The sequence below is a fragment of the Sinohyriopsis cumingii genome, chromosome 8 (assembly GCF_028554795.1).
Source record: "Sinohyriopsis cumingii isolate HCF-2022 chromosome 8, ASM2855479v2, whole genome shotgun sequence".
NCBI classification, from domain to species: domain Eukaryota; kingdom Metazoa; phylum Mollusca; class Bivalvia; order Unionida; family Unionidae; genus Sinohyriopsis; species Sinohyriopsis cumingii.
Genome location: NC_142968.1, coordinates 89,772,046 through 89,786,139, shown reverse-complemented (window position 1 = coordinate 89,786,139; position 14,094 = coordinate 89,772,046). Strand labels below are relative to the sequence as shown.

General features: G+C 34.0%; 1 protein-coding gene across 1 annotated transcript in view; it reads left to right on the top strand.

The window, feature by feature from the left end:
- Positions 1 to 14,094, top strand: part of LOC149794117 (tight junction protein 1-like) — a 202,222-nt gene that overhangs the window by 121,805 nt on the left and 66,323 nt on the right. Inside the window, exons 17-23 of the mRNA XM_089968094.1 lie at positions 583 to 753; positions 3,607 to 3,755; positions 8,668 to 8,718; positions 9,664 to 9,759; positions 10,048 to 10,130; positions 10,949 to 11,159; positions 12,790 to 12,887. Of these exons, the coding sequence (XP_089824220.1) occupies positions 583 to 753; positions 3,607 to 3,755; positions 8,668 to 8,718; positions 9,664 to 9,759; positions 10,048 to 10,130; positions 10,949 to 11,159; positions 12,790 to 12,887 (859 nt within the window). The remainder of the gene's footprint in view (positions 1 to 582; positions 754 to 3,606; positions 3,756 to 8,667; positions 8,719 to 9,663; positions 9,760 to 10,047; positions 10,131 to 10,948; positions 11,160 to 12,789; positions 12,888 to 14,094) is intronic.

The following is a 14,094-nucleotide window of genomic DNA, read 5'->3' as shown; positions in this document are numbered from 1 at the left end:
TAACATCACTGTATGTACTTCATTTAAATTCAGTGTAAAATGGACATATCACTGTATGTACTGCATTAAAATTCAGTGTAAAATGGACATATCACTGTGTGTACTGCATTAAAATTCAGTGTAAAATGGACATAACATCACTGTATGTACTGCATTAAAATTCAGTGTAAAATGGTCATGACATCACTGTATGTACTACATTAAAATTAAGTGTAAAATGGACATATCACTGTATGTACTGCATTAAAATTCAGTGTAAAATGGACATGACATCACTGTATGTACTGCATTAAAGTTGTGTGAAATGGACATGATTTCACAGTATGTAGTACGGTAAAATTCAGTGTAAAATGGTCATGACATCACTGTATGTACTACATTAAAATTCAGTGTAAAATGGACATGACATCACTGTATGTACTGCATTAAAATTCAGGGAAATGGGCATTCACTGTATGTGTTACAATAAAATGGACATGATTTTGCCACATGTACCACTACATGTTTCAATGTAAACTTGTAATGATAAATTCAATTGGTTTATCAGTTTTTTCAGTTTTTCAATCAGAATATTTCTTTCAGGACACATTTCAACTATGATCAGGCTGAACCCGGAGAGCTGTCTTTTGTCAAAGGTGATATTTTCCACATAAAGGACACTTTGTTTCGTGGGGTTGTTGGCTCCTGGCTGGCAGTTAGGGTGGGACGCAATAACCAGGAAACCCAGAAGGGAATAATTCCAAATAAAAACAGGTAGGCGTAATGCATCAATGATAAAGACATAGTTTGACTTTTCCGACAGCATTTTTGTTCTTGCTGTCAGTGTTAACAGGTTCACACTTTGTTGAAATCTGCTTTTATTGGTTGAATTTACTTTATTTAAAAAATATAATGAAATAGTAAAAAAAATATTAAAAAGAATATAAGAAACTTGATCTCACTGACTTTCATGGTGAGTCATTTGCATACTTGATAAGACAACTGGTAGCATTGCTTATACTGTACTTTATTAGGTTTTCGACTCATACTCGATTCATACCTTGTGATAATAAATGAATGTTGTATTAACTATGCTGTGAAGGCTAATAAATTTGGTCAAGTATATATCTATGGGGAAGTGCCACCCTACCACCGCCATCCTCCCAAGCCCCCTCAGCTACAGTGTCTACACCAAGGCCTAGTTTAATAAAAATATTTTTGTCTTAGAACAATGATTTTAAATATGAAATGTTGTGGACTCTATACCATTTTCACACATTCTTCCTATAAATCCAATGAAATTGTTTATGTGCTGTGCAGTTTGTTAGAAGTAGATATAAAAACAGACCCTGATGTACTGATGCATTATGCACTGACAGATAAGGGTCTATGCAGTTTGTTAGGAGTAGATCAAAAACATAGACCCTGATGTACTGATGCAGTATGCACTGACAGATAAGGGTCTATGCAGTTTGTTAGGAGTAGATCAAAAAACATAGACCCTGATGTACTGATTCATTATGCACTGACATATTTTATACTGTAAATGTTACTATTTGGCAAAACGAACTTAAAAGAGGATATATGCGATAGACAGCAAGTAATTTATTGCTGCACTGGGGGTAAATTCAGATCTAATTAATATTATTTGAAAGCTAAAACTTCTTCCTAGAAAAGTACTTGAATTGTCTAATGAAATATATGGTCATCTTTAAAAGTACTAGAATTGTGTAGCAAGATGTGTTTATAAACCGTGTGTTTGCCAATGAAAGTACTAGAATTGTGTAACAAGATGTGTTTATAAACCATGTGTTTGCCAATAAAAGTACTTGAATTGTGTAACAAGATGTGTTTATAAACCATGTGTTTGCCAATGAAAGTACTAGAATTGTGGAGCAAGATGTGTTTATAAATCGTTTGTTTGCCAATGAAAGTACTTGAATTGTATAACAAGATGTGTTTATAAACCATGTTTTTGCCAATAACAGTACTAGAATTGTGTAATGAGATTGTTTATAAACCATGTGTTTGCCAATTATGAACCATGTTTTTGCCAATAACAGTACTAGAATTGTGTAATGAGATTGTTTATAAACCATGTGTTTGCCAATTATGAACCATGTGTTTGCCAATCATAGTACTAGAATTGTGTAATGAGATTGTTTATAAACCATGTTTTTGCCAATTATGAACCATGTGTTTGTCAATGAAAGTACTAGAATTGTGTATTGAGATTGTTTATTTACCATGTGTTGTCCTAAGGTTCAGTATTTGGTTTTGCACTCAGTTCTGTTTCTAAGACAGACATGATAGGGGTGCATTCATCTTGAGGGGTAGTATTGTTAGCAAAAGTCAACAAAGGCATATTTTATGCTTTTGTAATAAAATGAATGATTTGAACTTGGTTCTCTTTCATTGACAATATGACTTGTACAGATGGGGCCTGGGTGATCTGGTGGTCTAAAGTGCTTGCCTTTGACAATATGAATATACAGTTAGGGCCTGGGTGGCCTGGTGGTCTAAAATGCTTACCTTTGACAATATGACTTGTACATTTGGGGTCTGGGTGGCCTGGTGGTCTAAAATGCTTGCCTTTGACAATATGACTTGTACAGATGGGGCCTGGTGGTCTAAAGTGCTTGCCTTTGACAATATGACTTGTACAGTTGTGGCCTGGTGGTCTAAAGTGCTTGCCTTTGACAATATGAATGTACAGTTAGGGCCTGGGTGGCCTGGTGGTCTAAAGTGCTTGCCTTTGACAATATGAATGTACAGGTAGGGCCTGGGTGGCCTGGTGGTCTAAAGTTCTTACCTTTGACAATATGACTTGTACTTTTGGGGTCTGGGTGGCCAGGTGGTCTAAAGTGCTTGCCTTTACCAATCACTGCATCTGACTTCTATTCGCTTGGGTGCTAGTTTTGGGCTCAGCCAATGTGGGTATGTGAAAATGCTTGCCAGTAGCTTCCCATGGGTCAGTGGTTCTTACCAGTGTTTTCCTGGGTTCTTCCTCTGCCAGTTATACTAGCTACCATTAGTTGCTGAAAAATGGTGTTAAACCCACAGCAGCAACAACAACAACAACAACTTGCAGTCGTGAAATTTGATAAGAGTATTTATTTTAAATACTTCAATTTAAATTCATAACAATTAGGTGTATTCATGAGAATCATCGACATAATTTGGGAATAATTCTTGGAACATCTATATTGTCAATTTTGAGAATGAACCTAGCAGCTTCTTGTTTGGTACTTTCTTTAGACTGTATTGTAGAATTTATATTGATGAAAATGTATTTCTTTGCGGATTTCATAGAGTCTATGTATGTTGTATTTTATGAATGTGTACTTTTATGCATTGTGCTTGTTTGTTCCACTGTCCATCTAATTCTAAGTTTATCTAATTGTTATATTACACAGTTAGTCCATCTAATTACAAGTTTTATTCAATTGTTACTTTACACAGTGAACCCATCTAATTACAAGTTTATCTGATTGTTATATTACACATTTAGTCCATCAGATTATAAGTTAATTTGTTTCTTATAATGCATAATCAGTCCATCTAATTATAAATTTATTTGACTTTTCATGTTTGTATTTATAAAGTTTATGAATTTGTCAATTTCAGAGCGGAACAGCTGATCTTGTCGAGTCAATCCAATGCTGACGAAGAGAAGGAAAATACTCAGAGCAAAAGTCGTGGAAATCTTTTCAAACGAAGATCAGCACGACGTTCCAAGTCTTTAAGTAAAGATCACTGGGAAGATGTAATATTTTGTAAGTAAAGGAAAAACAAAACTAGTGTATCAGTTTTTGTTTAGCCCACATTAATGGGAAATGAGACATTGCAGTCTTTTTTCAGCCCACATTAATGGGAAATGAGACATTGCAGTCTTTTTTCTGGTGTTGAGGTTAAGGTTTAATTAAAGATTTTCAGCAATGTTTTTATCATGGGCTCAGTATGCAGGCCATGTTTAAGAAGGGATTTGTTCATTGTTTGTTCTGTTTATCACATGAACAAATGGTAGCTAGATCCTTTATAAACTGACCTCAGCTTTCAAATTTATAATTTTGACACTGTCACAGGCATTGTTAATTGTCTTGGTTATGATTTTAGATTGTCTATAGTTTTTGTGGGATTGGGGATTACCCTTCTTAAAAATTAAATTTGGCAGTGTTATTTGAAAGAGGGTTTTATTTTGGGATATGCATGAAAAAAATACACTTGGATATAAAAAAGTATAATGACCAAATTCTCTTTTTGTATCAATATTGCTTATACCCGTAATTTCAGAATTGTTCAAGCACCAACAAGTATTAATGTGGCTATTGTTGAACTGAACATTGCACTTAACAGCTTTTTTATGCAGAAAGAATTGTGCCAGTTTTCTATCATTTTTGTTACATTTGTTAACCAAATGTTTATTTGAATTCATTTGTTTTGGTTTTTTGCTTTGATTCATTTTTGTTCTTTTTTGTGTTGGCATCTGAGTACTTATTAGAAAGTGTTTTGGTTTGTAGTGGAGGATGGGGGTAAGTTATTCTGCCTGAATATAATTATATCTCTCTCTGTATACATATATATCTGTATTTTGTCTCATTCTTACCTGGAATTTCCAAATCTTTTATTCCCGTTTCCTAAACAGTAGTGTTAGTGCAAGCTTATAAGAACAATGAAGAACACAATGCTAGAGTAGACCTTGTTTTTTCCCATTTAACATCCTCTTGGCTCTATTTTGAACTTGCCAACTTTTTATGCCTTGTACCTCACTTTTCTTTACTTTTATTCAAGTTTTAAAAAAAAATGTTTCTTCTTTTTGTTTTAAATTTTTCTTATAATTTTTTTAAAGTTTTTTTTTCTCCATGTCCATGAATATCATTTCACCAAGCTCAATACACATACTTTTAAGCATGGCATTTTTACTGAAACTTTCATCCCTTGTCCTTTCACAAAAAATTCTTTTGTTTTTAGGATTGCAAAATAATATCTTCTCCATTTTTTAACCAGTAGCTTTTCTGCATGAAGTATGATGATAGAAGCATACGCATGCTAAGATTTTAATTAATTCACTTTAGTTGGTTAGAACATCTGCCTCAGATTTGGGAGGTCATGGGTTCAAACCCTGGCCAAGTCATATCAAAAAGTTATAGTTATAAAAATGGTACTGACAGCTGCCTCACTTGGCGCTCAGCATTAAGATGTTAGTGTTAGGACTGGTCGGCCTGTTGTCAGAATAATGTGACTGGGTTGGACATGATGTTACATGTCTGCATCATGATGCCCCAGTACTAGAAATCACTCTAAACTGCTACACTGCAGGCTTCGAAACAATATGACTGAAAAATTGTTAAGCTACATAAAAAATCCAAAACACACATGTATGCACACACATTCACTTCAAATCATTTAGAACTTTACTTTTAATTGCATTCATATAGCCTTGAATGTGCTGATATGCCATTCAATGCTAACACATGCATAGCATTGAACTTGCTCATGCTTTCAAGAATTGTGCAGTTCAAACGTGTTTTTATACCTTCCTTCTATGCTGTAAAGAAAAACCTGACAAATTCTGTACATTTTCTTTTGGAACCTTAGTAGTCCATCTGTGTCCAGTTGTCAGCTAAGCAGCAGCAGCAGCCGAATTTGTCCAGACATATTATGAAGATGAAATAGTGTATTTTTAAATACATATCAACAGAGACAGAGAGAGTGATTAAGTGCCCCAAAATGTCTGAAAAGACGATAAGTGGCCAACTTGATCAGAATTTTTTAAACTATCAGAGCACACTAAAAAGCTGCAAATTTGTCAGTGTTACATATGTAATGTAAATATTTAAAATATCCTCACTGCTTTTGCCATTGTGCGCACATCCAGGGTTACCCAAGTACTTTGCATTAATCTCACACATCATTATCACTGCTATCTGCAGTCAATTTCTAACTCACCTAGCTGTTAGACTAAATGAGCTTATGAAATGGCACTGCATCTAGTGTACATCACAAGAAGCTTATGGTGTAGTACTGCATCTAGTGTACATCAAATGGATTTATGGCATAGTACTGCATTTAGTGTACATCAGATAAGCTTATGGTATATACTGTATCTAGTGTACATCAAATGGGTTTATGGCATAGTACTGCATCTAGTGTACATCAAATGGATTTATGGCATAGTACTGTATTTAGTGTACATCAAATGGATTTATGGCATAGTACTGCATCTAGTGTACATCAGATGGATTTATGGCATAGTACTGCATCTAGTGTACATCAAATGGGTTTATGGCATAGTAGTGCATCTAGTGTACATCAAATGGGTTTATGGCATAGTACTGCATTTAGTGTACATCAAATAAGCTTATGGTATATACTGCATCTAGTGTACATCAGATGGGCTTATGGTATAGTACTGCATCTAGTGTACATCAGGTGTTGTGTGTCATACATGAACAGTTACTATGTTCAACTTTTTCTCAAAAACCACTTGACCAGTTTCAACCAAACTTGGCTGAGAACATTCTGGTTTAAGGGCTTTTCAGGTTTATACAAATGATTCCAGTCTGCACTAAAAATAGAAACACGTTGAAATGATGTCATCTCGTAACAAAATTTGGCCAAAATTTAACAGAAGGCATCCTGGCATGATGGGCTTTCAAAAGATGCTGACCTGTCATCAAATATGGTCATAATGAATAGAACAGAAAAACCTTTAACTAACTTCTAAAAACTGGTGGATGGAATCTGACAAAGCATTAAGGAATTACACACTTTTAAATTTACTCATATAATGTCATATGTTCTTTCAAATATGATTGCTGTTACTAAAACTACATCTTTAAAAATGACTTTTCAAAAACCAATTAACAGAATTTGACTGAATTTTACAGAAGGTATCCTGGAATAAAGAGTAAATACATGTTAATTTTGTATATTTGATGTCAGTTTGTTATCAGACATGGCCACTGTTGCAAAAAATAGCAAATATATTTTTTCTCTTCAAAACTGCAGAACAGAATGTAAACAAATTCTAAAAAAAAAAATCATAGTATAAAGGCTTTTAATATTGGTAGAGTTGTTACAGACAAGTCCAATCTGTGATTGACTGATGTCATTAAAAGTATTAAAACTTCCTAAAATATCACAATTCAACTAAATTTAACATAAATCCTACCATCAAGGACATATGTACAAATTATGCTGATCTCCCCTCAAATATATCTGCTGTTTCTATAATAGAAAACCTTAATTTACTTCATTTCAAGCCGTTTTCAGTGGAATTTTCCAAATCAGACTAATTGGGCAAGAAAAACTTTTAGAATTTGTACAGATAATGTTATTCTGCCTTTAAATATGTTGCCATTATTAAAAATAGAAGGAAAAAAACCCAAATAAATTCTCAAAAACTAGTGAGCAGATTTTGACAAAAATTTGACACAAAGCATCCTGCACGAGAGTCTTTCAGAAGTATACAAATATTATAGATTTGTCATTAAATAAAAGCTTTAAAGATGTTAACTTGTCAACAAGCATCTATACTACCCCAAATTTCTTCCTCATCTGCATTTCCATGTTCAGTAGTAGTCAGCTGGTGAGTGATATCAGGTCCACTTGGGCCTCATGTTCCATATGTCTGCTTGTGCAGAATTCTGATGTGCCTGCCATACAACCTTATTGCAGCTTTGTGACATAGAAATATGTTTCAAAATTCTTTTCATTTAAATTTTAAATCCTCTTTTGCTATTGATCAATCATTACCTTTAGCAAAGCATGTCAGTACCATGTTTTTAAAACTTGTCAGTAGAGAGATTGCATTTAAGTTCTAAGATTATCCTTTTTTTTAATATATAATTATTTGTCTTTGCATGATACCCTGTCATTTTTCCCAATACAAGTGTGCATTTTGTGTAAAATTGAACAAAGAAAAAAATATCCTTATCAGGTTGTGTTACAGAAATGCCACGGGTACTTTAAATGGCGTTTTATTTGTCTGTTCTTGAAAAAATATATTTTTCTTTGTGAAGTCAAAGAAACTAATCATTTTAACTGCATTTCTTCAGAATAACAAGTTTTAAAATTAGTCTAAGATTATATTATTTTGACATTAATATATGAGAATACAAATTTAGTTTTGCTCATGACAATAAGCTGTACCTGCATAATAGTTTTCTCAGAAATATTGAACTAGTTTACTGACATAGGTATTTTGTATGTAAATGTATTTTAAACTTGTTTTACAATTTTCATATATCAGAATCTTGAAATTGTCTTGCTTCTGATGAATTTAAATTCATGAAATGCTTTCATTTATCATTAGATATGGTCTGTGAGATAGGTGAGGGTAAATTTATTCAGCACTTGCATTCATTTTTAATTATGGTCTGTGAAATAGATGTTATAAATGCATTATTTTTATGCTAACCATCTTGGTTTCTTTGATCTAATGGCATTAATTTCAATTCATGTTTGATAGAAAATGAAATAGTATGTCTGCGATAATAACGTTCATAATTGCTCTTGTGGTGCAACATTCTTTTTCAGACAAATGCATAAATACATCATGGTATTCGTGTAATTTTAATTTCTTTTATGAGTCCATTAGATGCAAGTACATGGCTCATCCTTTCATTGGATGAGTATTTTTACCTGCTGACTTGTGCATCAATGATTTATCCTCATTCTTTTCAGCTAATCTTCAGACCAAGTTTCCAGCATATGAAAGGGTTGTTTTACGTGATCGTGAGTACCAGCATTCATTTCTCTATACTTTTAGTTTATTGAGTTGATTCATTGGTGCAGTATGATTGATTGATTATCTAGTCACAATAGCAAATTTGTGGATAATATAAAAATTATTTAATTTGCACATTGACTGGTGCTGTTTATTTTCCCCCCATTCTTCAGATACATGTGATTTACTGAAAATTTCTCCTTTGCTAGATTCATCGTGCACAAAGGAACCAAGGCTAAGTTCTGATATGAACTTTGTTAATTAATATAAGCTCTTCATTAAATGACAACAAAAAATACATTGATCATGAAATTTAAATCATTCTGACCTGAATCTAGATTCATACCAGCTAGATAAATGTTTTACCACTTTGCATTTTATTAATTCTGTTTACCTGAATTTGATTACTTAGTGATTTCATTAATTTCAGTTGTTCTTTCATTACACCTATTATGTCTTGGACCCTATTTCATCGGCACATACAAATTGTTATCTGAACACAACCAGATGTAAGTAACTAAATCAGACCAAACTAGGTCAGATTGACCCAATTTCATGCTTGAGTGACTTGTAGTTTCTGTTTTGTTTGTTACACCCTCAGTATAATGGACTTAATTTCACAAACACTCATAAAAATTCATTTTTGACTGCGTCTCAGAGAGAGTAACATAATCTTACAAAAATTCAGTCAGTGTGACCCAGTTTGGCATTCAAATTACTTTGAATTTGTATCAGTTTGTTAGTTACATCCATCATAAAACATCACCAATGAAAGTCGCAATGTGGATGCATCTCATGGAAAACTCAGTCATATCACAGGTAGGTCACAAAGACCAAATTTCAGACTTGATTGACTCGAACATGTTTTTCAGTACTTTTTGTGTATTGTGAGTTATTCCATGTGAGGGGATTTGTGTTATCAGTAAACACCTTGCTTTCTTTGCTTTTTTCAGCTGGTTTTATTCGACCAGTTGTGATTTTTGGACCAATGGCTGATGTTGCCAGGGAAAAATTACTACAAGATTTTCCAACAAAGTTCGAGTCTCCACGTAAGTTTCAGAGGTGTTCTTTTTTGCGTATCACAAAGAATCTCATTCAGAATTACTAATGTCATTTTATTGTCATGTGAATATGCATTTGGATCCACTGATTAGCAAGCAGACAGATCAGTTTTGTTAACCATGAACAGCATATTGTGGAAGTGTCTGTACCATACCCAGTGACTTGGTTTTTTTAAGTATCTTTTCTTGTACTCTGTAGACTGAGAGTAGTTTAAGATTAGTAGAATACAGTTATTTTGCTTGTATTTTCATAACAAAATATTTTCATTTTCACAGAACATGATGGCAGCTTAGATGCTGAGAAGAAGAGTAGATCTGGGATTATTAGACTAGGAGCAATTAAGGAGATTATTGCCAGGGTTAGTACTCATATCTGTTGTCTCTGTGCTTATGTTTTAATTCCAAAAATTTAGTATGGTTCAGAATGTACTCGATTTTTAAGATACTCAGACTTATATTATCAGGATGGTATGGGGTTTTTTTTTCAATAGTTACATACTGCACAAGTTGAGTTAGCTCTGAACATAACTGACCCCTCAGCATTGAGTGGCTGTCTGTTAGTTATTCTTAAATAGTGATTCTAATACAGTACTAACAAGTTTGATTGCCAGTGTGGCATGTATCATTGCATAATTGGATGTCCAAACAAGAGTTTGCCCAATCAGTTGGGGCAGATAGAAAGAATTTACTGCCCAACCTAGTAGGACAAATGGAAAGAATTTATTGTCCAATCTAGTGGGGCAAATAGAAAGAATTTACTGTCCAGTCTAGTGGGACAAATAAAAAGAATTTATTGTCCAATCTAGTAGGGCAAATAGAAAGATTTACTGCCCAACCTAGTAGGCAGATAGAATGAATTTTCTATAAAGGCTGTATTCATTTGACTGCTTTTAACTTTCTTCTTCAGCTGGATTTTTTTATATAGTTTTCATAATATGTTCACATATTTATGTGAGACTTGTTTCATTGTCAGGTTAATTTGTTTTAAAAATATGAAATGCTGGTGTGAAAAAACAAACATGTAATGAGTAGGTGGAGCATTGTTTTTCTTACAACTTGTGTTTAAAACACATAATTCAGCTGTTTGAATTATTTAACATCTTTTGATTATTGAATATTTTCTAACTCTAATATTCATATATGTTGATAGTGTTACATTGTTATTTTTTTCCTTCAGAAAAAGCACTGCCTACTTGATGTGACACCACACAATGTAGATAGGCTGAATTATGCCCAGTTCTACCCCACCGTCATATACATGAGAGCTGAGAACAAAAATATCATCAAGGAATGTAGAGCAAAGTGGGCCAGAGGATCAAGCAAAAATCCTAAAAAGTTGTATGAACAGAGTCAGAAGCTAGAAAAACACTACCAGCATCTATTCACAGGTGAGCCAATGTTTGGATGAACTTCTTTCTATTGTAGGGAGTTTAGTGGCTCCATAGTTGGTATGGCAGACTCGTGACCAGTAGGGTGCAGGTTTGTATCCTACCATCGACCAGCCTGGGTCCACTATTGTGGTGTGTCCTTGAGCAAGGCACTTTACTCCAGTAGCCTGTGTTGCAGTGCCATAACACACCAGACCAATCCAAAACTCTTTTTATTGCATGTTTAGACTGCTTTTTATACACCTGCCTTGAAGTATTGTGTTGTGATATCTATTTATTTGTCCATCCATGTTAACAATTCCATTTTCACATGGTAACAAATGGTGTCCACCATTTACAGTTACCAGACACTTGGGGAAAGGAAATGCCCTGTCAGCTTTGGAGTCAAAAGGTCAAAGGCCAAGATCACTGTGACTGAAAGAAGAAAAATGCTTTAATTACACACCACAGACCTGGACCAAACATTTTTTGTTTATGGCTTGCACTTGAAGAAAGGAAGAAGCCTTTTGATTTTGGGGTCAGAATGTCTATGGGCAGGGTCACTGACTGAAAGAAGAGATATGGTTTGGACAAAAACTCCTGTTGTCTACCTTGTAGCAATGGAACATAAGTCAGGCATTGTATTGTTATCTGTATTCTGACACAAGTCAAGCAGTTGATTTAAATCTTTGTGTACATGTATTGTTGATATCTGTATTTTGACACAAGGCAAGAAAACTGATTTTGGGTCTTTGTGTACATGTATTGTTGATATCTGTATTTTGACACAAGTCAAGCAAACTGATTTTGGGTCTTTGTGTACATGTATTGTTGATATCTGTATTTTGACACAAGTCAAGCAAACTAATTTTGGGTCTTTGTATACATGTATTGTTTCATCCTTACCTAGCTTATTAATATGATTACAGCTTATTCTAGGCTTAAAAACATTTCCCGAAACACGGGGAGGTTTATGACCCACAAGCAAAGAAATGTATCAGACTTTGCAAATAAGCAATAGACTAACTTTAAAGTTTTTGTGGTTCGTGCATCAAAATATATATGATCAACAAATTTTACTTATTGATTCAATGAAGTGAACCCAGTTAAAATGTTTGAAGTTATTCATAGCTATTCAGAGTTCATACATGCATGACTATTATTGGCTATCAATAACCTATTCCTAAACTCAGATGTTACTGGCATGACCTAGTCCTGAAGTTTTTATAAACCAACGCCTATTTTCAAGAGGTACAAGGCATTCTGATATGTGAAATGGCTTGTAGTTCAACATCACACACTACTAATCAAAGACAACCAGTTCATTTAGTGTAGAAAATATTTAATCTACTCAATTTAAAGTCAGTGTTGTTTTTGTGTAAAAGGGGTCAAATACGCAGTGTAAAACAACCCTGTATTTCAGCCACTATAGCCCAGTAAAAAGGGTTAAATAAACATGTAAAACAACCCTGTATTTCAGCCACTATTGCCCAGTAAAAAGGGTCAAGTAAATGTGTAAAACAACCCTGTATTTCAGCCACTATTGCCCAGTAAAAAGGGTCAAATAAACGTGTAAAACAACCCTGTATTTCAGCCACTATTGCCCAGTAAAAAGGGTCAAATAAATGTGTAAAACAACCCTGTATTTCAGCCACTATTGCCCATGGCAGCAATGATTCATGGTACAAGAAACTTCAGGAGATGATCGACCTTCAGCAGCAACAACAGATCTGGATGTCAGAGAAAAAGGTACTGCTTATTAAACTGCTTATATATATGTGTGTGTGTGTGTGTGCATGCGTGTGTGCGTTTATCCATCTTTATATTTGCAGTCCTGGAAATTAACTTTTTACTCTTGTGGGACATTTGGTCTAATAAGTTCTAGACCTTTCAAGGTTTGATCAGTGTGTTAAAAAATGAATTCACAAACAGTGTAAAGTAGGAAGAGCAGCTGAATTATGATTGTCCTTATTGGACTGATGAACTTGTTTGGCCTTATTGGACTAATTAATTTGTTTGGCCTTATTGGACTGATGAATTTGTTTGGCCTTATTGGACTGATGAATTTGTTTGGCCTTGTTTGAGATGAATTTGTTAGCACATAGCCACAATAAAACTAGATTACTACCAGCTTGTGTAGTTGGAAGGTTACTTGAATGGTGAGAGAAATTGAGTATGAATATTGAACACATGGTTATAACCATTTACTTGGAACTGTATGTTGGTCACTTGGTCAGCATTTTAACTTTTGCCAGTCCAGAATGATTGTTTGTTAGTAATGATCAGTGGCCCATTGTTAATTTCCATGACTGTTTGACTTTTTGTTGAGATCCTTCTGTTGTGAGCATAAATCAGAAACTATGCAGTCTCCTAAGCTTAACTACCATACATTTTAGGACACCTTATTTCTTGGAATACCACAAATAAAATTACAGTAATTTTTTTGTGCATTGTATGTTTTAGGACACTTCTTTTTTTTTTTAATCATACATTGTGGACACCTTTTAAATCGTGAGAAAATTATGTCAGAAAATGCACTCAAACTTAAATTTAAAAAAAAATAAAATATAAAACTGTGTACTTGAGATAAAACTCTTTAATCCACTGCAGCATCACCTCATCAACCCAGCCCTTCTGCATGCATACAATCCATCCTTTTGGTACATATGTTTTAACACATGTCCTGCTGCAGTTGTGTGAATTTTCACACTTTTAACCCCCTTCTTATTGACTGTGTCTAGGATTAAGATCGAAGTCCATTTTTTTAATGATCATATTGTCAGCGAAATCATCTACTCTTCTGGGCTTCACAAATTCATCAAATAATTTTATTTTCTTCTCCAACTCTTTCGGATCAAGCTAGGTCATCTCATCAATGTCAGTGCACAAGGCACTAGATTGTGTCACCTTAAAAACTCTTCCATTGTTTCAATTTATGTTCTAAATTTTCATGAAT